At 54.0% G+C, this 25,203-nt stretch overlaps 3 protein-coding genes across 17 annotated transcripts in view; 1 reads left to right on the top strand and 2 right to left on the bottom strand.

Moving 5' to 3' along the window:
* Nucleotides 1-5,995, top strand: part of AKNA (AT-hook transcription factor) — a 103,376-nt gene extending 97,381 nt beyond the window's left edge. For all 10 annotated transcript variants that reach the window (XM_070251683.1, XM_070251686.1, XM_070251684.1 and 7 more), the window contains one exon: nt 4,866-5,995. In XM_070251683.1, coding sequence (XP_070107784.1) covers nt 4,866-5,415 — 550 coding nt within the window. In that variant the 3' untranslated portion in view covers nt 5,416-5,995. The remainder of the gene's footprint in view (nt 1-4,865) is intronic.
* A 900-nt stretch (nt 5,996-6,895) lies between these two features.
* On the bottom strand, nt 6,896-9,787 carry LOC100051562 (alpha-1-acid glycoprotein 2). Of its 2 annotated transcripts, none has more exons than XR_011432632.1 (6): nt 9,599-9,760; nt 9,082-9,224; nt 8,785-8,855; nt 7,867-8,526; nt 7,617-7,720; nt 6,896-7,077 (listed from the first exon to the last, which is right to left on the bottom strand). XR_011432632.1 is itself a non-coding variant. In XM_001488131.3 (6 exons), exons 1-6 carry the CDS (start codon nt 9,710-9,712, stop codon nt 7,012-7,014), a joined length of 606 nt encoding a protein of 201 aa, XP_001488181.1. In that variant the 5' UTR covers nt 9,713-9,787; the 3' UTR covers nt 6,896-7,011. The 2 variants fall into 2 exon arrangements, 1 of the variants encoding a protein (XP_001488181.1); XM_001488131.3 differs by having other exon boundaries at nt 7,867-7,974; nt 9,599-9,787.
* A 9,741-nt stretch (nt 9,788-19,528) lies between these two features.
* COL27A1 (collagen type XXVII alpha 1 chain) overlaps nt 19,529-25,203 on the bottom strand; it is a 144,235-nt gene continuing 138,560 nt past the window's right edge. For all 5 annotated transcript variants that reach the window (XM_023628722.2, XM_023628721.2, XM_023628725.2 and 2 more), the window contains 2 exons: nt 22,328-22,546; nt 19,529-21,509 (listed from right to left, as the gene is read on the bottom strand). In XM_023628722.2, the coding sequence (XP_023484490.1) occupies nt 21,363-21,509; nt 22,328-22,546 (366 nt within the window). In that variant the 3' untranslated portion in view covers nt 19,529-21,362. The remainder of the gene's footprint in view (nt 21,510-22,327; nt 22,547-25,203) is intronic.

Here is a 25,203-nt window from a genome sequence, read left to right as displayed (position 1 = left end):
GAGGGCAGAATGCAGACGAGAGAATGTGGGGAGGAAGGACCTGGCACGGCTCTGTGGCTGGAGCCTGCGATGGTGTTGGAGGGACCAGGGCAGATGCTGAGAGGTTGCTGGGATCCGAGGCTGCAGGGCATGGAGCCAGGCTGAGGAGTTCGCAGTGCACTCTGGGGAATTCAGGAGAAACTGAAAGACTGTGTGGGGTGGACAGTCAGCTTGTTCTGTAGATGGATCCCTGTGTGTGCAGTGGGGAGGGTGGGAGGACAGAGGACGGGAGAGGGTCTCGGAGAGCAGCGGGAGGCTGCGGGAGTGGTCCAGGTGTGAGATGTCGGGAGGGGGACACACGCGAGACACTTTATTTCAAGGAGAAGCCGCGCGATGGGTGGGACAGCACCTCCATGAGACCTAGGCCATTCGGGCTCCTGCCCAGAGCCCAGAATTTAGAGGGTCCCACATATCACACACAGACACACAGACACACACACACACACACACGCAGAGTTTACTGAAGAACACGTGAGCACCTGTGTCACTTGGGTTCTGGGTCTGCTACCAACACAGAGTGACCCACAGCCCTCAACATCCTTTTTCACAACCAACACTGTTCACACCCTGGGGAACAGTTCCTCGCATTTGGCACTCGGTCCCTGAACCATCGGGCTGCTGTCCCCGGCTGTGCTGAGCCTTTGTGGAGGATGCTGCTACCGACACAGGAGACGGACCTGCTTCAGAGCTCAGGGAGCATCAGAGGAGACTTAGGGCTCAGAGAAAGGACAAGTGACTAACTTCCCAGTTTCTCCCTTTCAGCATAAAGCCAACAAATTCTTGCAATATCCAAGCTTGTTTCCCAATACCATGGTGAGTCCATTTCTTGCACCGTGTGGTCGGGGAGGCCTCCCGAGGGTGGCGGGGCTCAGAGAAGGTGCTCACGGAATGTTCGTGGATGCCTGCAGCCCCATCCGAGGACAGTGATGGGTGCCCAGCAGGCAGGGGTGTGGTCGGGGTACGTTGTAGAGCCAGCTCTCAGGCCACCAGGAGGGTGAGGAAAGAGGCCGAGAGACTGCTGAGAAGCCTGCCTCACCCCGGGAGGGATGAGGGACCAGTGGGGAGGGGGTGCATCTGAGAAGAGATGTTAGACGTTGGACCCACAGGACTTGGGAGCTGGCTAACTCTCTGGGGTGCTCAGGGAAGGAGAAGGGTCTAGAACGACTCAGATTTCTGGCTGACCAAACAGTTGGCGCCGATCCAGAGATGGGAACTCAGGAGGGGAGTGAGTTTGCAGGGAAGAAGCATTTGAAGGGCCAGCTGGCATTCAACCACTGAGGAATTAAGTCAGAGAGACTGAGACTCTCACACAAACAACCCAGAGACGGCAGGGGACCCCCGAGTGGGATTCCGAGTCCCCGCCCCATTCAGCAGCCTTGGGCCTGAGAAAGGAACCAGAGCTGCCCTCCGGGTCTGCAGGCAGCATGCAGCCTCAGCCCTGCCTCCCAGGGGTCACCTGGGGACGGAGCTCCCCAGAGCCAGTGCCCCCACAGTTCACCTGGGAAACCCCAACATGTGCCCGCTTGGGGAGTTCCCAGGGAACCACCACCCTGGACTCTGTGCTGGGGCAGAGCCAGAAAGGGGTCCCCGCTCCTTCTGTGCACTCATCCGAGAGCTGGAGGTGGCGCCAGCACACACTCACCCCTCGGGCCAGGGGCCACCAGGCAAGAAGTCACCCTGAGGGGCTCCTCGCCCAACAGCTGGCCCAGGAGTGGATGGAGAGCCTGTCGCAGCCTGAGGACAGCCAGGCCGGGCCCACACCCTGACACTCTCTGAGGAGGGCGTTTATGGGGGGGTTTAGGGGGATCCTCTGCCGCCATGCCCACCACGCCCTCAGAACCAGACTCTGGAGCTTCAGGGAGGGATGGAGAGAAATGCTGACAGGATTTCCTGCCAGATGCTGGCAGCTCATGAGGTCCCATCTCAGGCTGGCTGCTTTGGGGGCTCCACCGGGAGGACAGCAGCCTTGCAGAGGGCACCCCAGCATCTCCCAGCCTGGTCCCGTTCCGGTGGTGGAGGGAAGTCCCATGGCCTCTCCGCGTCCTCTCCCCATGCACGGCCTGCACTTTGCTCCTCTGGAGCCGGGGGTCCCTTCAGTAGAATTTCCTGAGCATCTCTGAGCTGTAGGGTACCGGGGTGTGAGATGGGGAAGCCCTGGCTCACTATCTGGTGGGGAGACAGAGGGACAAGCATCTTCTGCTGGGAGTAGAGACATGAGCTTGAACAAGATGGGAAAGTTTTGGGGGACCCAGGAGCGAGGGGCTGAGTCAGGGCAGGAAGAACCCGGGTCTGGACGGGAAGTTAGGGTTTCCACAGACAGAGAGGGGAGGGAGGGCAGCCCAGGGGCCGAGGCGGGGGCCGAACTCCAAGTGTCAAGTGGAACGTGAGCCAACGCCCTCCTTACTCTGCACCCTCGTCTCTGTCTGGAGAAATTGTCGCTGGGGTTTCCGAACAGCTTCTCAGAGGCCCTGCGTGTGAGTGTGTGAACCTCAGATTCGGCTCTGCTCACCGAACGTGCAGGAACGTGGACAGAGAGGTGTCACCAGATGGAGCCAGAAAAGTGGACACACAAGGAGTGTCCAGCATCAATGCATCCGTGGGGCATCCTCTTCAATGGCCTGTCCTCAGAGGCCTGTGTCTGAGGACAGCGAGGGGCCAGCGTCCCTGTGATGGAGGTTGCTGGGTGGGAACAGAGGCTATGGCCCCATCCAAGCTCAGTCCCCACGAGGACTCCCGCCCCCAAGGTGGTCCCTGCCCTGCAGCCCACTGGGGACGGGTCTTTAGGGAACCCCAGTTCCATCCTCTGTGTGAGGCCAAGGCGCATGCGCAGGTCTGCGCGGAGCTCGTGGAGATGCCCGCTGTGCCCCGCTCATCGGGCAGGACGGTCTCGCTGGAATTTGGGGACCAGGATGCAGCTCTGAGCGCCTGTGGGAGCCAGGGGTCTGTCCCCTTCGTTCCATGTCCTTTGAGTCTCAGGCCTGTGGACACAACTAGCCAGTCTTCTGTCCCCAGGCCTGGACGGACACGGGGAGGGGAAAGGCCCTGGTCCTTAGTGCCTGACAGACCGCCAGTAGGAGCCTTGTCACCTTGGACGGGTCACACTGCTCCTCTGGGCCTCAGTTTCCCCTCTGTGAAGTGGGCTGTAGTGAGGATCAAGTGAACTAGTGTCTGGGGGGCCCGTCGTACACGGAGGGCGGCCGGTACCCACAGCGCGTCTGAGGCTGCTGAAATTGGCCCTGATTGTGCCCAGGAGAGTCTCCAGCTGTCAATCAGCAGACTGCGCATGCTCAGTGGCCGCGGCCCTGCGCTTCAGGAAGCGGACCGGGCCTGCGCTGCCCCCTGCTGGTCGGCCGCCGCACAGCGCCTGCGTCGGAGGCTTTCAGGCCAGGATGGCTTTTTGTTGGTTTTCTGTTTGGCTGTTTGTGTTTTCGTTCTTGTTTTTTTTCAGTTCTGCCCGTGGGGAGTTTTGGGTAACTTTCAGGCCGAGCTGGTCCTCCAATTCTCAGAAGTTCGGGGTGTGTGGGAGCCCAGCACTCACCCCGCATAGTCCCTGAAGGAGGGAGGAGGATTCAGAAGCCTGTTTATTGGGTTCAGCTGATTCGGATCAGCATCTCCTGGGAGCTCAGTGGCTCCGGGTGTGGACCCAGCCCTGCCCGCCCAGCCCTCCGGTCATGGGCCTCAGTGGCTGCACTTACAGAGCGTTTCCGTGGCCAGGCCCCGCACAGAGCTGTTAGCTAGATGATCCTGTGGGATATGGCAGGGGACGCAGCTCCATATGGCTGTTTCCGGTGGGGAACTGGAGCCCTTGCAGGAGGAGAGCCTGCGCCAGGGTCCTGCTGCTGGAGGGGAGCATCGGTTCATGTGCTTGCTGGCCATCTGTGTGTCTTCTCTGGAGAGACGATGTTCAGATCCCAGCAAAGCCCCTTTCTCACTCTGTCCATAATGGAGCTTAGAGAGTAGGGGGTCAGCAATGAGAGCAGAGTTCACATCTGCCAGGCAAGACGCCAGGGAAAGACTCCAGCCAGGTCCTCCCTCCTCCTTCCTGCTTTATTTGGGCAAGCTGCTTCTTTTCCCTCTGTCTCCCTGCCACACTTTATTCCAGACACAGGGCCACGCCCTCTTCTTGCCCATCACCACTTTCTAGGAACCCTACACTGCGTGGCCTCCAATGAATGCAGGAGTCACTCCCTAGAAAATGGGTGCTGCATCTCATGAGATCGGCCCATGGTCCTCAGACTTTAACCCACCAGCCCAAGTCCTGCAGGGCCAGGCTGGGCAGGGACCTCTCCACCTGCTGGCCCGGGTGAGTGGACCAGACCCGCCGCCTCCTGCAGGCCCCTAACTGTTCTTTTCTCATTGTTCCAGTGCCCCCACTGGCACGCGGGACTCCCGTATGTGACCTCTGCCAGGAAGGGGGTTTTCTGCAGAGCCTGGGGTGATCCTGGTCTCCCTGAGATCTGGCTCTGGGATTAGAAGGTCCAAGGAGGCCTCGGGGTCCATGTTGTTCCTTCCACATTGAACCCCAGGGCCGAGCACAGGGGCTGGCACATGCTCTGTGGTGAGGAAATATTGAATGAATGGGCAGATTGAACTACTCCTTCCTGAGCCCCTGTTCTGGGTCAGACACGCCTGTTTTCTTCCTTCATCTTTCTAACACATCCCTCCAAGTAGGCCTTTACTCTTCCTATTTAGAGGTGGAGAAACTGAGGTCCAGAGCATCAGGATCAGAGGCCCAGTAGGGCCTTAGGACGGTTGGCTCCAAACCCCGGCTCCTTGGCGCCCCTGCCCTCTCTGTGGCTGACGCTCTCTCTGCCCTCTCTCCTCAGGTTCTTCGCGTCCCCAGGACCTACCTCAGCCCGACCAGCCTCCGAGTGGCACTCCTCTTCCTCCGCCCAGCCGGCCCAGGGCCCCCGGCACTCCGTCCAGCTGGACCTGGAGGACCTGGAGGCCCTGCACCAGGCCCTGAGCCGCGCCGTCGGGGCGGCCATGCACGTGCGCTCCCGCAGCCGGCAGCTGAGCCGCGCCCTGGAGGCTGAGCTGTGCCAGGCCCCCAGCCTGCGGGGCTCCTGTCCCCTCTACCCCACTCGGAGCCAGGGACCCACGGGGCAGGGTGCAGGCCGCCACTGTTTCTGGGCGAGGAGTCAGCTGAAGCCCCTTCTGAAGGCCCCGGGGACCCTCAGGAGGAGGCCCCCCAGCACAGGCCCTGCCTGCTCAGCCTCAGTGTTCTCAGACCAGAAGGGGCAACACGCTGGTCATCAAGAGAAGTGGCTGCCCAGGGGACCAGCCCTGGAGCATCTGCTGGGACCGAGGCTACCCTCCGTCCAGGCGCCACCGTGGGGGCTCCTCGTCCTGCACTTGTCCTCCTCCAGCCAATAATATGGATTTATAGACGGATGGACAGATGTTGTAAACTGAGGAGGGCTCCTGTCTTGCATCCTCTGTAGGAGGCCGGAGAAGAAGGGAGAGGCCAGGGGCTCTGGGGCACACCTGCCACCAACTGTCACCAGCCTCTCCGGAGCAGCCGTCTCTGGGACGGACGTGGCTGAGAACCCTCCCCTGGTGACTGGTGGCCCATGGGGCACCTTGAGACCACTGGGCCATTGTAGGATGGCACAGCTGAGGGTGACGTGCGCCCAGCCTCCCCGTGGGTGGCGAGGCCTTTCCCAGGGGCTCCAGGGACAGACACACCCACGGAGGGCCCAGGAAGCCCGCCGCCACGGTCCCTCCCACACCTCCTCTGAGACCCCGCTCTACTCCGGGGTCCCTGGGACTCTGGCCAGTGGGCAGCTCCTCCCAGGCCGTGTCCTGCCCCCACCCTGTAGCAACGCGTACCTCAGCTCTTCTGGAATGTGTGTGCATCAGTGATATCTGTATATTTGAGGCATTTAAAAATCTATTTTCTTTACGATGGCAAATGAAGAGAATGAAAATCAATCTCAAAAAGAAAAGAAGTGGGCCAACATTGCCAAAGGCACCCAGGTCTGTGGTGTGTGTCCTCAATTTGTGGTCCCTGAAGTCAGTTGTAGGGGGGAGGTTGGACGCTAAGGCCCCTCCCCCCCAGGGGGCCTGCTGGGTGCACTTTCCTGACTCCGCCTGCCTCCCTCTGGTGGCTTCTGTGTCTCCTACTTTCCCCATTGGCGTGTCTCAGAGCCATAAACCTTTCGACTGGGGGGGCCTGGGAGGAGGGGCCCTGGCTCCCAGGGGATGACCTCACCCATAGGTGTCGCGTCCTCCTCCTGGTGTCAGGCAGGTGTCTTAGGACGTGTCATGGAGACACACGGCCCCTCTAGCCGAGGCCCCAAGCCCCCACATCTCCGAGTCTGCCCCAGGCTGGCCAAGTCCCCGGCCCTTGCCAGGATGCTCCTCACAGTCCGCCTTCCTGCCTCCTGTCCGGCCCCTGCCCCCTCGTCTCCCCTCAGGGCCAAGGGGATGTCCTCAGTAATGTCCCTCTTGCTCGGACCACACGCCCGAGTCCTCCCTGCCCCTCGTCCACCTGAACCCCTACATGGGGTACTCTGCCTCAATTTCCTCAAACGCGCCCTCCCAGATCCTTGGGCCGCAGCAGGAACAGACGTGGTGTCCAGTTCCTATCTTTCCACACTGGTTCAGACGCCCCTTCCAGGCAGCCCACCCAGACTTCCCTACACAGGGAGAACCGTCTCCGAACTGGGCTCCCACAGCGCTCAGGCATGTGGTCATCTGTCCTGGCACGGGTGCTGGGGCTTCCAGCGGGGGCCCTTCCAACCAGGGGCAGGGCCTTGTCCAGTGCTCGGCCAGCGCTCAACTCAGGGCAGGCTTCAACGGGAATGAATGAATGAAGGAGCGAATGACGGAATGACTGAATGACAACTGCCCGTCCCAAAGGCAGAAACTTTATTGTTGCCACTGAGGGAAGGAATGGAGGTACAAAGGGTGGACGGGGGCTGAGGACGCCCCCAAGTCCCCGAGGCCCCAACCCAGGGCTGCGTCCTCCTAGGCCTCCTCCTGTTTCTTCTTCCTTTCCTCCTCGTGCTGCTTCTCCAGAGGCCCACACTGATCCTAGAAGATGGGGAGAGAGAGCACAGTGACGGGGCCGGCAGGGGTCCCTGGGGGAAGATGCAATGACCTGTGGACTGCAGTCCAGCCCACCTGGCTCTGCTACTTCCGAGCTGGGTGACCTTGGGCGAGTCACTTTCCCTCTCTGAGCCTCAGCTTATTCACCTCTAAAATGGGACCTCAAACCCTTGGGAAAGGCTGGCGTTTACTGAGCACTTATGCCCGCCCATCCCTCATGCTGACCTCCTGAATCCTCAGCACCATAGTGCAGATGTTCCAACTGAGGCTCCTGGAGGCTGTGTGGCCTCCGAGGTCCCCCAGCCAGGAGATGGAGCGGCAGGCTGCAGGCCAGGGGACCACTTCCAGCGCCTGTGTCCATCAGCCCTTTCCCATGGTTCCCGGGAGCAATGGCGGAGGTATTTTTGCGACTGGTGTCACAGGTGTCTCATCTTGGCCAGCCGCTTTGCCTCCCTGAGCCCCAGGGGCTGCCCCAGGCGGGACCACCCTCAGGGTGCCCACTGCCCAGCCCTCCTTGCACTCACCTGTTTCTCGTCGGTGTACATGATTTCCGACTTGTCCATGCCCACGCACACGATGGCTTCATGGAACTCTCTCATCTGCTCCTCGGTCACGTTCGCCTTGTCCGCTGCAGGAGGGAGCATGGGACATGGTGAGGATGCTGGGAGCCCTGGGTGGGAGGCCAGGGAAGCTTGGGGTTCTGAGGGCCCAGCCCCAGGATCGGGTGGTCCCAGGGTCAGGCCTGGGTGGACCGGGTGTTGGAGGGGCACGTACCGCAGAAGAACAGTGCTATTTTCTGCTTATCATCCGGGAAGTAGACAAACAGGATGATACTGGGGTCCTTGGTGAACCAAACATGGCCAATGTGTTCTCTGCCCATCTCTGGAGGAGGAAGCCTCTGGTGAGACCGTGGGGTGGCACTGCAGTTCCTATCTCACAGGCGAGGACATTTGTGTGCCCAGGGCCACAAGGCCCATGGGTGACAGCCAGGGGCTCACATGGGCCCCATGTCCCTGGCTCCTACTGTGCACCAGGCCCTGAGGGAGCCCCGTGCTCGTGTGGAAGCCCAGGAGCTGCACGCGGACTGTGGCCGTCAGCAACTTTCTGCCCATTTTGCAGACAGAGAAAATGATGCCCAGGGAGGAGCCCCCAGGCTGCTACGTCCTGTGGGTCCACGTCCAATGCCACCGTGTGCTCCTACTATGTGCCCTCTCTGCGGTGATGTTGGGGACAGGGGTGAAGTCACTGTCAGCCCAACGTGCAGGCTGCCACCTGAGCTCCCAGAGGATAGAGAGCAGTGAGAGAGAGGCGGGATGGACCCAGCCTGGGGTTTGATCCGAGTTCTCACGGCAAGTGTGTGACCTTGGGAAACTACCTGACATCTCTGTGTTTCTGTGTCCTCATCCAATCCCTGGAATGTCCTCCTAGGGCTGTCTGTGAGAATTAAGTGGATTAAGTCATGTCAAGGGCTTCAGGGTGCCGGGCACAAAGTCAGAACTCGAAACTGGTGGCTGTCATTACTGATTATTGCAGTGCGCAGGGGCTGGCAGCACGGATAGAAGAAGAAGTGGGCCTGTCCCATATTCTCTCTGCCCAAGGCCCCCGGGGCTTTAGCCTCATCCCCTCCTGTAGGCTGGGACCCACGTCCTCCCCATTCCACACAGCAGCCCTGTGCCCGAGGGCTGGCCTCACCGTTTGTGGTTATGGTCCCATTCTCCCGCTGGACAGTCAAGATGCTGAAGTTATAGACACACTTGTTCCCACTAAAGCCAGACAAAAGGGGCAGAAAAATAGTAGGTCGGTCAAGGAGAGACAATCGCCCATCACAGCCACCTGGGGTCAGGAGTCTGCTGGCAATTGGGTCAGCCCTCCCCATTCCATGGAGGGGAAGGCCGAGGCCAGGAAGGGGACAGGACTTGCTCCAGGTCCTCCGGCGGCTCAGGGTAGAAGCCAGAAGCTGGGGCTGGGCTGGGCGTGTGGGGGTCTCACATGGTCGAGTACTCCCTGAACTGTATCGTGTCCTCTGTATGGTTGGCGTCACAGTAAAAGTAGGATGCCTGATATGTCTTCATAACCTCAAGGTACTCAGGGTTGTGGGAGGCTCCCGCAATGTAAAACCACTTGCCAGAGATCTGGGGAGAAGCCAGGAGCAGGTGAAGGATGCTGGGAGCCGGAGTCTCGATGGTCCCCTGGGACAAGACTCTGGCACACCTCTCCCTCCAGTTTGCAAACAGGGGGATGGGGGCCCAGGTGAGGAGAGGACATGCAGAAGCTCACGCTGAGGGTCAGACATCCCCCCACCCCAGTCACCCCTCTTTGCCCAGGACAGAATTGTCCCCTGCTGGGGACCTGACAACGAGGCTTCTGAGTTGCGAGGTTGGTCAGAATTTCACCCCCAGAGCCATGAGAGGAAAGGGCCGAGTCAGGGGAGGGGGTTGACCACAAGCCAGCAGGGGAGAGGGAAGCCCAGAGAGAGAGGCAGCTGCCCCTGGGGCCCAGCACTCACATGATCCAGGGTGGCATTGGTCATAGGCGCTGCTGTGAAGTTGGCACACCCCAGGCTCCTGGCTTCCAGCAGAGGAAGGAGGCTCAGGACGGCGAGGGCCCAGGGCAGCGCCATGGCGAAATGGGGAGGCACCTGGAGCCAAGTACAACTGGTGGCTGCAGGGTGCAGTGACCTTTATAGGGAGCTAAGGGCACATGTGACACAGTCCAGTGATGGGGAAATGCCTTGCATGCAAGCTTCCCTCTTCCCAACATGCCAGCTGTTGGTAAAGCCTCTAAGCCCAGGTCTAACTTGGGTCCCTGACCTAGAGGTCTGGCTGTTCCAGGCCAAGGTGGGTGTGGGCTGCACGGAGATTTGTCAACATGTGGATTTCAATAGTCGGGCCTCCCAGCAATCTCTCTCATCTTCATCCAATACCTGCCCCACTGACTTGAGGGGGATCCAGCCATAGATTAGAGGTTGAAGGCAACTAAGACTCCCCCCGGCTTGTGTGAGGAGTAGGGGCGATGGGCGGGGGAGGGTTAGGGGTGCGGGTGATGGCAAACAGGGGTTCAGTTCAACTGAGTTGAGTTCAACTGTGACAGAGCAAAAGTCCAGAGGGCCTGACCCATTCCCGCAGGCAGGGACACTTCCCAAAGGAGGGGCCATCTATGCTGAATGTCTAACTCCAGGAAAAGTGTTACTTGAACCATCTCCCAACGTCCAAAATAGCAAGTCATCCCCGTGAGGTCTCTACCCCCTGCCATGCGCACAGGGAGCTGCCTGTCTCTTCACCAGGAGATGTTGTCCTGGGACAGCGCCCAGCACGGGGTGGCCTCTGTAAGAACTGTGGGATGAATAATTCCACTGCCCATGTGCCTTTCTACCTGATGGGGTCCAATCTTCATCCATATGACTAAATACTTTCAACAAGTATGGATTACGGTGTGCGTACAATTTTGTATTCTTACTCATTTCGTATATTTGGAATAATTTTTCACGTTTTGGTGTAGTTGGTAGTTGCGATTGCAATGGATCCATAAGCTTCATTCGCTTCCTAGGTTCTAAGTTACCGAATCATGCCCTCTCTTTATAGGATTTTGTCTGATGTTTTCCAGCTTTATTGAGACAGAGTTGTCTGTAGAGTTTTATATTTGATTTTTTTCCCTCTGATGGTAAGTGTCAGAGACCAAATTCCTTTCTCCATTCACCGCACCATCAAGAGAGAGAAAAGCGTGTGTCGTTGTGTAAGACTATAAGCGTCATTCAGAATAGACAAAACTGGGAGACAATTCAAATGTCCATCGATAGGAAAATGGAAAAACAAATTGGGGCGTTTTCATACAATGGGATGTTACTCGGCAAGAAAAAGGAATGAACTTTGGATCCAAATAACAACGTGAATGAGCCTCAGAAATGTGACATTGAGCAAGAGATGCCAGAAACATTAGAGCTCCTACTGTATGATTCCATTCATGTAATATTCTAGAAGCACCAAAATTAATCATTAATCAGTGGTGGTTGAAATCAGATCAGTGGTTGCCCAGGGCAAGGAGGACAGCTTGACGACCAAAAGGCCCTGGAGAGCTGTGTGGAGTGGACGGCGACGTTCTGCATGTGCATTGTGCTGGTGAGGATAATGTACTGTACACCTGTGAGAACCCATCAAACCGGAACCGACAACCTGTGCATTTCAGTCTATGCCGGTTACACCTCAGCTAAAACGATTAAAAAAACTCTCCCCTGAAACAGAGGAAAAAAACCAGGAGAAATGAAAGAATACTGATGATTTTTAACACTGTGCCAATTTGGTGATGAACAAATGAGTCTCTTTCTCCTCATCCTGGCCAGAATTGGAATTTCCCTTTTTCTCTTTCTTTGTGGGCAGCTCAGTCCGTGTTTTGAATTTGCGTTGGTCTAATCTGAGTCTTGAAACAGTGGTTGGAGTTCTTCGGGAGAGAAGAGCGTAGGTGAGAGAGCGTGGGGCATGATGGACCTGGCAGGGCTGTGTGGCTGGAGTCTGCGATGTCGACAGAGGGACCAGGGCGGATGCTGAGAGGTTGCGGGGATCCGAGCCTGCAGGGCATGGAGCCAGGCTGAGGAGTTGGCAGTGGACTCTGGGGAATTGGGAGAAATGGAAAGATTTTAATGGGGGGGGGGGGTGTGAATAGGCAGATTTGAACAGGGAAAGCCAAGCAAAGAGCAGGGTTTGATTTTTCTTTTGTCAAAAGCAATTCCGCTCTGTCCCAACCCACATGCCTCCTGAAGCAAAAGCACAGACAGTGCACGAGATACAATACACAGCATCTATTTGGTCTCTCCCTCTGTTTCCTGGCACCCAAGCCTTGGAATCTCCAAAGTGGTGTCTTTTTGTATGCTAAGGAGATGGCCAGTGGCTGGGGGCTCCTGGACAGCCTGACGATGGGGTTCTGGTGACCACAGAATTAGAGGGTTGGAATTTTTAGCCCTACCCCCTGACCTCCCAGAAGGAACTGAGGCTGGAGACTGTCGACGAAAATAATCCATAACCAATCTATAATAAAAATTTGGGAGAGTTTATTCTGAGCTAAAATCTGAGCACCATGGCCCAGGGCCTTTTTTCCCAAAGGAAGAAAGGGCACCAAAGAAGTGGGGTGTTCAGAGTGGTTATATACCCCCAAAAAGGATGTTTCACATAGGATTGAAATGTCCCTTTTACAACAGTTGCAAGGCTGCTCTGTCGGCACAGCGATTGATGGACACAGCAGGTAGGTCTGCTGACTTGGTGACCACAGCAGGGTGGCAGGTCTGTTGTCTCGAGCTGGGTGGTCACAGGTGAGCTGGGTGGTCAAAGGTGAGCACAGTAATCAGTTCCTAGCCTAAGGAAAGATGCTTATCTTTAAGGAAATGCCAATGTGGGGGGAAGTTGCACCTTTATCTTAAGGTCATTTGTTCTTGCCATAGGAAATGTTTAAAGCAGATATACAATGCCTGCTCAATGACCATGTCAGGTCCTTTTGGAAAAAAAACAAAGTCAGGCCTAGTGAGGTTTAAACCAAATGGCTTCCCCATATATTCCAATATATCCTATTGCTTGCCATTTCTATTTTGTCAAGACTGACTCGATCACTAATGAATGACCAATGATTTAATCAATTGTGTCTATGTAATGAAGCTTTCACAAAAATCCTAAATGTCAGGGTTCAGAGTGGGAAACATGTGGAGCTGGATGGGTGGCCCCTACAGAAGAGGCGTGGAAGCTTAGTGCCCCTTTCCACCTACTTTGCCCCAGGCACCTCTTCTGACTGTTTCTTTCTTTCTTTGTTCTTTTGAGTTATTTGTAAGCCTTTAAATTTTTTTTTTGGTGAGGAAGATTGGCCCTGAGCTAACATCTGTTGCCAATCTTCCTTTTTTTTCTCCCCAAAGCCCCAGTACATAGTTGTATATCCTAGCCATAAGTCATTCTAGTTCTTCTATGTGGGATGCCACCACAGCATGGCCTGATGAGCAGTGCTAGGCCCGCACCCAGAATCCGAACTGGTGAAACCCCGGGCTGCCGAGGTGGAGCACGCAAACTTAACTACTCAGCCACAGGGCCGGCCCCCTCTGACTGTTTCTGAGTTGCATCCTTTTATAACAAACTGAGAATCTCGTAAGTAAACTATTTTCCTGAGTCCTGTGAGCTGTTCTAGCAAATTGCCACACCCTGAAGAGAGGGCTATGGGAGCCTCTGATTTACAGCCGGTCGGTCAGCGGCCCAGGTGACAACCCGGACTTGTGATTGCTGTCTGAGGCGAGGACAGTCTTGTAGGACTGAGCCCTTAACCTGTGGGATCTGATGCTACCTCCGGTTCATGTCGCAACTGGATTGAATTGCAGGACACCCCACTGGTGTCTGGAGAATCCGGGAAGTGCTTGGTGTGGGAGAAAAATGCACATATTTGGTGAGCAGGAGTATGTGAGTAGAGCAGAGAGAAGGGAAAGTGTGAAAGATGGCGTGAGCAGCGCCATGGTAAAGTAGACCGGAGCGGGCTTTGCAGAGGAACTGGCTGGCACGCCTTGTTTTCTTCATCTTCCAAACTGGACCAAGCCATCAACATTCCAGGGAAGTCAGCAAGGACAAGAGAATCCCGTCTGTCAGGGCTGATGGAACAGGACTTTGCTTGTGGTCGAATTGCTAACCCATCGATGAAGCACGAGTCGAGCCTCTGCCTGATGATGGAGCCTCAGCCAATCTCTGAAGTGCAAGCCTAGCCTCACCTCATCTGGTACCACTGACCTCTCCTTTCATACGACTCACCTCGTCCTTCTCTCCCCGTAAAAACCCCGAGCCCCTGCCCTGTAACCGGGACACTATTTGGGTTTCTACCAGATCTGTGCTCCCCCAATTGCAATTCTTTGACCCCAAATAAACGCTTTTCTCTTAAACTGGTTTCTGTTTTTGTCAGTTGGCAAAAGTTTCCCTTAGAGTGAGCAATGGAGTGGCTGTCCTTGGAGGGGCGGGTGGGCCTCACCACCCTCACTGTCGCTCAGGCTGCCCCTCCGGGGTCTCACTCTCCTTCTAGGAGGCTATCCAAGTAGTTCCCCCAGGTGCACCCTGCGCTCACCCTGACAGTACAATTTTCTCCATCTTCTTATGTTTCAAAGACGCTTTACTCTCTCTACGGATTGAGGTTCTGGGCAGCCCTCCGAGCCCGCCACTCCATCTGGCCCTGGCACAATGTCAAGAGGAGTTTGGCAGGAAAGAAAGAGACAGAAAAGCAATCAAGGCAGTGTAGGATGGTGGTGAAGTGTTGTCCGGCTCTATCCCTTCCTAGCTGTGTGACCTTGGACAAGTTACTTAACCTCTCTGTGCCTCGATTTCTCTTCCTATAAAATGGGGATACCAATGGTACCTAGTTCATTGGGTTGTCAGGAGGATTAAATCAGTTCACATTTGTCAAATGCTTGCTAAGGGAAACCAACTTGCTTCTAAGGGTCCGCCGGTGGTGATAACCATCTCCATCAGTTTCAGGACAAGCCGGGGTGGGGGAGAAAGAAAGACTTCTGTGTTACATAAATATTTCAGGGACTGCAGGTTCCATCCCACTTCTAAAGACATCAAAAAGCAAAAATGTGTTTATAGAAGGTTCAGGGACAAAGGATATTTTCCCCATTAGACAGATGAGGTGACAATGGCCCCGAGAGGTAAGGTGACATGGTGAAAACAAGGAGGTTTAGATACTCAGGGAAATGCATCCATTTGAAATGATTCATTTCCTGAGAAAGCCACTTAATACGTGTGTCTTCCTCAAAGCCCGGGCTGAGCTGCATCTGATGACTAATTTGTGATTTCCTGGATGAGCAGCCGTGAAGAATACTCGGGCAGAGCGACTGGTCCTCATTAGGAGCTTTGGGTGGGGGCTGAGGAAGTCCCCAAAAGAAGATCCGCTGAAGTTCAAATCCTGTTTTCGTGATTTTGGGGCAGCTTATGTAACGTCTTTGGACTTTGGTTCCATCATCTGACGGGTCGGGGGACTAACACGTGACGCAGGGGTTGTGTCTAAGAGGAAAACACGCCACACTCAACACGGCTCCCGGTGCACGGTCGGTGCACAGACATGGTGGCCACTCTTATTTTGAATGGTGCTATTATTGGGCGGAAACATACGAAACTGTGGATTTGATGATTCGATGGGTCAAACGCAGTTGAATATCATTCAGTTTCATACGGTTCACCCCACTATTATCGAACAATGGCCCTGTCTCTGGTTGGCAAGCCAGGAAGGACAGAGCATCCCCATTTTGCAGAGGGAAAAACTGAGGCTCAGAGAGAGGGACTGACCCACCCGGGACAGCAATGCACCTGCCCGCCTCTCCCCTTCTTGCCTGCACCACCCTCACTGTCCCGGCGCCGGGCTGCCGGTCACTGTGGGGTGTCACTGTTCCCACTGGGGCTTGATTCACTGTGGACAGAGCAAACACAGGCCGGCCTGGGCTTTGTGGAGTTGGCTGGGCCTGGGAGGGCCACCCTGGCTGTTTCCTGACGCTTAGTTGTGCAATGGGAGATTGGGAAAGGCAGGTGCTGCCAGCTCGGGAAGAGCCACCTCCTGTCCCCAATGACCTCCTATCTGTTCCTGCTGAAAACAAGCTGTCCCAGGTTCAGTGCCTCACTCGTCAGGTCGCAGAGGCCCTCCTGGAGCGTGGACGGGGCCGAGAGTTGCATGGGTCTCATTTGAACGTAGGCCCCCTTCTCTTTTCCCTCTGACCTTTCTTCCTGTCCCTCTCGTGTCCTGCCACGTCTTCAAAGCCATGCAGCTGCGGCTGGTGGCTCTGGAGCTCCGACTGCGGGTGGCACAGACGCCTCTCCTGTGCTCCCAGCTCAGCCAGCTGCCTCCTGGACAGCTCAGCTCCAGCGCCCCAACTGTGGCTCAAACCCAGCTTGGCCAACCCATACCCTGTGCAAACCTGAGGCTCGTCCTATTCCAAGCCAAGTACCCTGGGTGTCCCCACGCAGTACCCTGTGGCACCACTTTGAGATGCTTACTGTTCCTCAAATGCACAGCACTACTTCTGGGCCTTGGCAGGTGCTGTTCTTTCTCCCCCTAATGCCCTTCCCCATCTGGCTAACCTGTATTCATTCTCTCTCAGCCTCAGCTTGTGATGGTTAATTTTATGTGTCGACTTAACTGGGCCACGGGTACCCAGATGGCCGATTAAACATTATGGGTGTGTCTGTGACGGTGTTTTTGGATGAGATTAACATTTGAATGGGTTGAGTGAGTAGAACAGATTGCCCTCCCAGCTGTGGGTGGGCCTCGTTTAATCTGTTGAAGGCCTGAATGGAATGGAAAGGCTGGGTAGGAGAACCCATCCTGCCTGATTGCTTGAGATGCACATCAGTCTTTTCCTGCCTTCAGTCATGAACTGAGACATCCGTTCTTGCTGGGTCTCAAGCCTGCCAGCCTACGGACTAGAACGACATCGTCAGCTCTCCAGGGTCTCCAGCTTGCCAAGTCACTCTGCAGATCTTGGGACTCACCAGCCATCGTGATCATGTGAGCCAATTCCTTGTAATAAATCTCTTGGTACACGCACACACACCCACACACGCTCACATGCACACCCACACGCGTGCACACACATCCTATTTGTTCTGTGTCTCTGGAGATCCTGATCCATCCGTGTCACCTTGTGACTATCCTCCCTGTGCCAAGATTGCATCAGCTGTGCCACTTTTTGCTCCCCTGCCCCCCTACACCTGGCCTCCTGCTCCCCGCCTTCCTAACCCTTGACCACACAAGGTCCAGCTCCTCCAGCTGCCTCCACCAGACTCAGAGCCCCTCAGACACGCTGTCAGACCTGTCTCTGTGACTCCAGCGCCCACCCGCAGCTTTATGCAGGGAAGGCGCTGCTGGTAAATGCATGTCGAGGCAATGAAGATGACACTTCCTGTGAGCAGTGGCTTAAAAAGTCGGAGTGCCTACGACATGCTGAGCTCTGTGCTACAGCAGAGAACAGGGTCCATCCCCTGCCCTCACGGAGCTTTCTACGGGGAAAACAGACAGTAAAGTGACTGAGCTTTCCCATCTGCAAAATGGGAAGTGTGATGGAACAGCTGGGCACGCTCAGGGGGTGACCATATATGGCAGATCTCAGGAAATAGGCCACTCTGTCTCAATTTCTTTTACTTGGCAGTCAAAGAAACGAAAAGACCATTCTTATCTCATTTCCAAGGTTTTTTTCCTCCAGTGCTGGAAATCCGTTTTCCAGATTTAGGAAACAGTGCAGGGCCATGATTCTTGGGACGTGAGCTTGCATGGAATCTCCAGGAAGGCTTCTTAAAACATAGATTGCTGGGCCCCACCTCGGGGTTTGTGATGCAGTAGGTTTGGGATGGGGCCAAAAAATGTGCCTCTGTAGCCATCTCCCAGGTGTGTGGCTTCTGCAAATTCCAGGGACCACAACGAGCCGCTGGTCTAATGCATGTGACAGTGCCCTCTGCAGTCTGGGGTTTGAATGGCAGCTCGGTCTCACCCGGGGACCTCAGGCACATCCCTGGGCTTCAGCTGCCCTCTGAGTGAAGTGAGAGGGCATACTTGGGACCTGGGAATCACCAGGTCCTTCTGGACCATGAATCCTGGGCTGTGTGGACAGGACTCTGGGGGCCAGGCCAGGACAGCAGCTCCTGGTGCTCATGGCCCGGGGGTAGTTGTGGGATGGGAGGGCAGAGAAGACCGAGCTGTAAGTAGACTGATGATCTGGAAACCTAGAGAAAATTTTTAAAACATAAAATCATGGATACAAACTCAACTACTTGTGATTTGGTTTTTTCCTAAATGAGAAGAGCAGAAAAGTTCTGATTCATCTAAGGTCCCAGGGAAGGAGGAAGAAGCTAAGGAAGAAAGAACTCTGAACCCAGGTTCAGAAAATAGGGGTTCCAGGCCCAATAGGTATAAGTACGTCCCCAAGATTGAATGGGATATACTTATGCTAAAAAAACGTACATACTATTTATCCGAAATCCAAATTTATCTGGGTGTCCTGTAATTTTATTTGATAAATCTGGCTGTTTCCCAGACTCTCCCTCACGTCTTCTAAGGCAAGTGATGGTGTGGCCTCTCTCAAGAATCTCACAGGTTAAGAATTGCTCAACCTGAAGCACGATTCACAATTGCCAAAAGATGGAGACAAGCCAAATGTCCATCAATGGACGAATGGATAAAGCAATGTGGTCTAGCCACTGCAGTGGAATATTACTCAGCCATAAAAAGGGATGAAGCACTGACACATGCCCCAAAGGGATGAGCCTTGAAAACATGATGCTAAATGAAAGAAATCCATCACAAAATGTCTTATATTGTAGGATTCCATTTATATGAAATATCCACCGTAGGCAGAGCCACAGATGGGAGCAGATTTGTGGTTTTTAAAGGGAGGCTGGGGGGACCGCTTCATGGGTGTGGAGCCACCTTTAGGGGTGATGAATATGTTCTGAAACTAGATAGTCGTGACGGTGGGACAACATTGTGAAGGTAAGTTTTATGTGAGGTGTATTTTGCCATGATAAAAAAAAAAAGGAGTTGCTCCATATCCTCCTCCCTGTGTGTTAGGGGTTGAATTGTGTCCCCCAGAAAGATATGCTGAAGTCCTAGCCTGGTGACCTGTGAGTGTGGCTTTAGTTGGAAAGGGGGTCTTTGCAGATGTAATCAAGTTAAGATGGGGTCTTGAGGGTGGGCCCTCCTCCAGTATGACTGGTGTCCTTCTAGAAGGATGCCAAACAGAGACACACAGGGAGAAGGTCATGAGACTACAGAGGCAGAGACGGAGGGGCTGCAGCCACAAGCCAAGGAAGGCCTGGGGCCACCAGGAGCTGGACCAAGTAAGGAACCTCCCCAGAGGCGTCAGATGGATCATGGCCCTGCCAACACTTTGATTTCAGACTTCCAGCCTCCAGGGCCAGGAAAGAATGCATGTCTGGGGCCGGCCAGGTGGAGCAGCAGTTAAGTTCGCTCATTCTACTTCATCAGCCCAGGGTTTACCGGTTCGGATCCCAGGCGTGGACCTACACACCACTTGGCAAGCCATGCTGAGGCAGGTGTCCCACATATAAAATAGAGGGAGATGGACATGGCTGTTAGCTCAGGACCAGTCTTCCTCAGCAAAAAAGAGGAGAATTGGCGGCAGATGTTAGCTCAGTGCTAATCTTCCTCAAAATAAAAAAAAAAGGCAATGCATTTCTGTTGTCTTAAGCCACGAGGTTGGTGGTATAGTTACAGCATCCCTAAGAAACCAATACACTATGGGTCCTGGACCCCCTAATTTTTAGCTCCCCCCCCCCCACCACAGGCACCATATCTCTCCCTGTCTTTTGCTCCTTTGGGAGAAGCCGCCTAAGCAGGGCATCCTCCGAGCATCGTCTCCCGGGCCCCCAGCCCTGCCAGAAACCTCCCGCCCGGCTTTTCAAAGAAGCACACGGCCACAGATGCATCATTCCATTGCCTCAGTTTTAAATATTTATTTAAAATCCAGAAGGGAAAAGGAGAAATGGAACCCACTGGGCTTTTAACACACTGACGTGGACAGAGACATCAACGAGGACAGCAGAAAAACCCAAGAACGAGACAGAGGCCAGGTTGAGACTGGCGGCGTGCGGACACCGAGCACTGAGATGAGGCCCGAGCTGCTACCAAAACGCACTTCCACGGGGAGCATCCGGGCTGGGGCAGGAGGGCGAGGAGACAGGAAGTGTCCGGTGGGGAGGGTGGGCCAGAGTGAGGTATTAAATAATGAAAATCAAATCCAATTCCCAAAGACACAACTTTAGAAAAAAAAAAAAAGACACAAATAGGCTTTCACATAAAATTTCCCCTTCTATAAAAATAATTCCATAGTTAAAATCATCTCAAAATCAACCTGGATGTTGACTGGTTCGCTGAGACAGGACAATTCAGACGACACTGAGGACCGCTATGATGCTGAACTCCGAGATTCCCATAATTACTGTTTCTCAGCCCACGTTTACATTGGCAGCTAATGACGCTGGGTTTCTACAGAATTTAATGACAACGAAAAAGCAAGAGTGATGATTGCATCTTGGAAGGACGAGCTCCTGGATGGGAGGACCTTGGGGGATGGTATGCGGCTCCGGGAGACGGTTCCATATTTCTATTCCACCTCCAAGGCCAGCCCTGACCCAACTCTGCTCACTGGTTTCCTCAAGGTCAAGACTTCTCCCAGGATTCTCCAGTCTCGATCGCTCCCTCCAAGACAAGCCTGACTTCCTTGCAGGGCCGTGAAAGGCCAAGTCACAATGCTTCAAGCTCAGACCACCCCCTGCCTTCAAGACGACAAACGTTTCAACGTCTATAAGTTAAAAGGTAAAATCCTTCTACTTCTGTTTCTGGTAGTTTTTTTTGGTATTTTTTTGCTTTGCTTTTTTTTTTTTTCTTTTTCCTTTTTTTTTTTTTTTTCCCCTCCTTAGCAGATTACCTGATGAGCACAAGGGTGATGGCAGGAAAATCGAAAACGTCCCCAAACTTGGTCATTTGGAGGAGAGAGAAAAATGTGGCTGATAACCCCACATCAACGTGTTGCTTCAAAGTCTGTGGCAAAAATGCTAGCACCTTCAGAATCTTAAATAGGTTTTTTTTTTTCCTTAAAAAAATCACAAACGCTACGAGACAATTGCGAGCACCAGGGGTTTCACAGTGGGAGGTAGCACGCGTGGCCCCCCAGCTCCGAGGATCTCGCTTCGCCCCCGCCGCTTCCCACCCTCTGGCTGTTCATTCTCTCTCTCACCTGTTTCTCTGGTGAAAAAAATAGGAACGCACCTCCTTTGTGTTTGTTTAAATAGAATATATATACTTCTTTCTTTCCTTTTCTCCTTTTTCATGTCTCCTCTCTAATATTGCACATCAAAGCGCCCCCACAGGGACCAGCGGACGAGACGCCCCCTTCCCTCGAGCTGGAACGTGGGGCTCTTTGGGCAGGAAGCTGGGAGAGAAGGGGGTGGCCGCAGAGCTGGGAGACAGGCCGCGGGGCTCAGGCGGGTTGCAGGCCCAGCTTGCTCTGGCTGGCTCTTTGGTTGGTCTTTGGGGTTAAGCTGGGATCCACTGTTCCCAACGTCACCCGGGGCCCTGCTACCCACCCACCCCTCCCCCTGCCCAGGCCACTTCTACTGGGCAGACAACAGCTGGGGCCTGCCCAAGGATGCCGGGGCGGGGGAGCTACCTCTCCTGGGCTCACCCGCCCCTAGGTACCCTCCCTTTGCAGCCTCTTCCTCTTCCCTCCCCCACGAGGCCTAGAGGAGCCAGGAGGTCAGAGGTCAGAGGAAGCAGGCAGGTCCAACTTCGAGGCGGTACTGCTTCCCAGATGAGGCAGGAGGGAGGTTGTCCACGCCGACAATGGGCAGCTGCTGGGGGTCCTGGGTCCGGAAGGTGAAGAGCGTCTGATGCCAGCGGCCATCCTGGACCTGAGGGTCGATGGAAAAGAGGACGCATGTATCCATCAGGGTCCTCATCCTGTATCATGTGCATTTCCCCATCACCTGTCCTCACAATTTTTAATCGTCATGGGGTATTTCACTATCGTGACGACCTGTCTTTGTCCATTTAGATTGCTTCTAATTTTTTTTCTTGTAACTGATGCTGTAATGAACATCATTGTAGCTAAACCTTTGTGCACGTTCTTAGTTACTTCCCAAGATCAAATTCTAGAAGAATTGCGGGATCAAAAGATAGGTACATTTCCAAGGCTCTGGATATATATCGAGCTGCTGTCCCAATGTCTCTGCCTATTTCTTTTTTCTAAATAGCTTTGTGTGAGAGTGTCAGTTTCCCCACATCCTCACTAACATTGCGTATTACCAGTTTTGTTTAATTTTGTGAACCCGTTTTTGGGGGCAACTTTCTGTCTCCCTCTCCCCCAACAACCCACCTGTTTTAGATATCTGAAAATGACCGAAAATCTTAAGAGACGAAATTAGCCTGATCAGAGCGGGGATAGAGAGAATAGTAGAAATACAACCGCCTATAGGCAGCCTTGCAAATAAGTATAGCATTTACCAGCCGGTTGGCTTTTACGAGCCCAGATCTTCCCTCAGAAGGTTCCCAGAGAGGAAAGTGAATAAAAACAATCTTATGAGGCTGTCATGATAAAATTACCGCATAAAGATAAAAATTATACAGATCATACTAACATAGTATAAAATTGTCACATGTAACTTTATAATAAAAATAAATTTTTCCACTTGTTCTGCATGAGGGGTCTGTGAGGGGCTCCCAGAGTTACCTTGCAGCCATCCACGGACACCTCCGGCCTGAACTGACCCCCGGCTTCAAAGATTTGCCCGTTCCAGGCCCGGAAGCGCACGGCCTGCTTGGCTGGGGTCTGTCCGGTGCTCTCCTGCCACACGGTCATGTTAAGGCAGTGGATGGTGATATGCTGCGTCACCTCAGAGCTAAGGAGGTGCAGAAAATTCATCTGGACCCGGCTGACGGCAAACTCGACCTGGGGAAGAAACAAGCCACAAGACCGGGTCAGGCTTGGCTGCCTACCTTCCTCGCCTTTCTCTGGATAGCGTGGGGATGAGTGGTCTCCTGGCAGGCATTTCCCAAGCATGCTCCCAGATGGGTGCCCACTTGAAAGATATGGAAATTGAGGTCTGTGTGAGCCAGTCTCACAGCCAAAGGGTAACAAGGAAGGGAAAGGACCGAGGTCTGTCTGACCCTGGGGCCAGGGCTGCAAGGGTCCTGGTGTCATCTGATCCTCCCTAGTGTATGGAGGGGTCTTTGGAGCTGAGCTGGGATCCAGAGGCCCAGAGAAGATGAGGGTCTTGCCCAAGATTGAGAGGCCGTTGGAGTGCAGAGGAAATGAGAAGTGACTTTCTGTCCCTCCTAAGTCCCAAGATTCCAGTGGAGTGGGGTGGGGTGGGGTGGGGTGGGTGCTGCTGGAAATGGCAGACCTGACAACAAATAGGATGGCATGGTGGCTTCAGGGGTTGTCATGGGAGCCCTGACAGTTGGGTTTTCTCTTTTTTGTAATGCAGGTGCCTGACTTAAGTTTTGATTGCTGAGGCATTCACTTCAAAGACGGTGATCTGGAATAAACACACAGCCGGCCACATGACCAGATAAAGAGCCAGGCCACCTCCCGCCACCAAGCCTCCTTTGTTTTAGGTCTTGGTTGATTTCGATAACTGACCATTTAGGCCACTTGTTTTTTTCTCTGCTCGTGCTTTAAATTCCCGCTCTTACGTTTTTAAATTCACGAGCCCATGAAACCCTAGGCCACCACCCTTGACCCTAATAAAAGCAGAACCCCAGGCCCATGTGCCCTTTCTCTCTCTACCTGAGACCTCACTGTGTGGCCCCAGGTGTGCTATGTAATTTGCAGGTCCTGTAAGTAAGAAACCTTTAGTTTTTCAAAGTTTCCTGATGGTAACTGCTGAAGAGCATCTTGGACTCCTGGTAAGAACCACAAGCAAGAGTCCAGCCGTAGGATGTGCATAGGCTGAGACCAGCACAGAACAACTGGCGCAGTTGGCAGGACCGCGTGACTGCCCTTGCAATGAACCAAGGGGAATGCCCTTTGCCTGCAGCTTGCTTCCTAACCACCTAACTCAGGTGGGTAACACCATCTGGGAAGGGAGCGCCACTTCCTGAGGTCTGTCATACCACTGCATGCTTTCACGTATTACCTCTGTCATGTGCTTCCTGTGGGGATCCAACCCAAAAGGTCACAGCTGCCGTAATAACCCAGTGATCTCGTGAGAGCAGCCTGATCAAGGCCATATCGTCTAGCAAGACGATTAGACCACTAATTACAAAGGCCTTAATGTATGTAAGGTTCCTCCATGCCTCAAGGCCAAGGAGAGCTAAGGAGGGTGGACTGGATCACAAGGCTATTATCGTCATCCAAGGAGAGGCTCTGAGCTAAAGGCACGACAAAGAGATTCCCATAGGTGAGGAGGATGGCAGACCTATGCCTGCAACCACTGAGTCAGCAGGTCGTGCCAGGACTATGTGTCCTAACGCAGAAGAGTGAAATAGCCTTGCAACCAGAAACCAATGGCACCAGCAGAGGAAAATATAACAGAAGCCTGTGGTCTCTGAGCCGCCACTTCACCCACTGCTTCGCTGTTCACCCCCTGACCTAGGGGGATATTATGGGTCCAATCCCAGGTGTGATGTCACTAAAAAAATTAATGGACAAATATAAATGTCGTGAACCTCTGGTGCCAGTGCCTCCTAAGAACCCTGAGGAGGCAAACCAGCTACTTGACAAATGCAAAACCCCAAGGAAGCTCCCTAGGCTTGCTCAGTGCCATGGCATAACCACCATGCCGAGACTCTGGAGTGACGCTCCGGAGGCCTGAGGGCTTTTCCCAAAGTCTCTGCACACATCATGCTAGTGGAAGCAGACCAAGCTTAGAGAGATCTCTTGAGAAAATCCTGAAAGGAAAGCAGCCACCCAGGAAGAGGGTTCACAGCGATGTCATCTAAAAACTTCCAGTCACAACACACAAGATTAAGGTAACAAGAAAAAAAGCAAGAAGTTGGGGCTGGCCCGGTGGCGCAGCGGTTAAGTTCGCACGTTCCGCTTCTCGGCGGCCCGGGGTTCGCTGGTTCGGATCCCGGGTGCGGACATGGCACTGCTTGGCAGCCATGCTGTGGTAGGCGTCCCACGTATAAACTAGAGGAAGATGGGCACGGATGTTAGCTCAGAGCCAGGCTTCCTCAGCAAAAAGAGGAGGACTGGCAGTAGTTAGCTGAGGGCTAATCTTCCTCCAAAAAAAAAAAAAAGAAAAAGAAAAAAAGCAAGAAGTAGAAACTGAGATTTAAAAACTATACCTTAACTAAAATTCAAACCTTTCTTAAAGATTTTACGCAGCAGGAAGGAGAGAGGGGGGCTAACTGGCTATTTTGGGGTTTTTGGTTTATTCCTTGGTTTTTTTTTTGGAATGGGCACTGAATTGTTACTCAGGGCTGCCGAAATGTCAACTGGCCAATTTGTCTCTGAAGACCCTGAAGTCCACAGCTTTCTGAAAGATCCATCCTGGCTATATGCTCGCTTCCTCCGAGACACCACAGACCCTGAGGCCCCTCGGCTTTCTCCTGAATAGGGCGGGACTAAGAAATGTGTCCCACAAGGTGTCCCTGCCACCA

Source organism: Equus caballus, chromosome 25 (genome assembly GCF_041296265.1).
Source record: "Equus caballus isolate H_3958 breed thoroughbred chromosome 25, TB-T2T, whole genome shotgun sequence".
Classification (NCBI taxonomy): Eukaryota; Metazoa; Chordata; class Mammalia; order Perissodactyla; family Equidae; genus Equus; species Equus caballus.
This window is presented reverse-complemented; position numbering and strand designations above follow the sequence as displayed.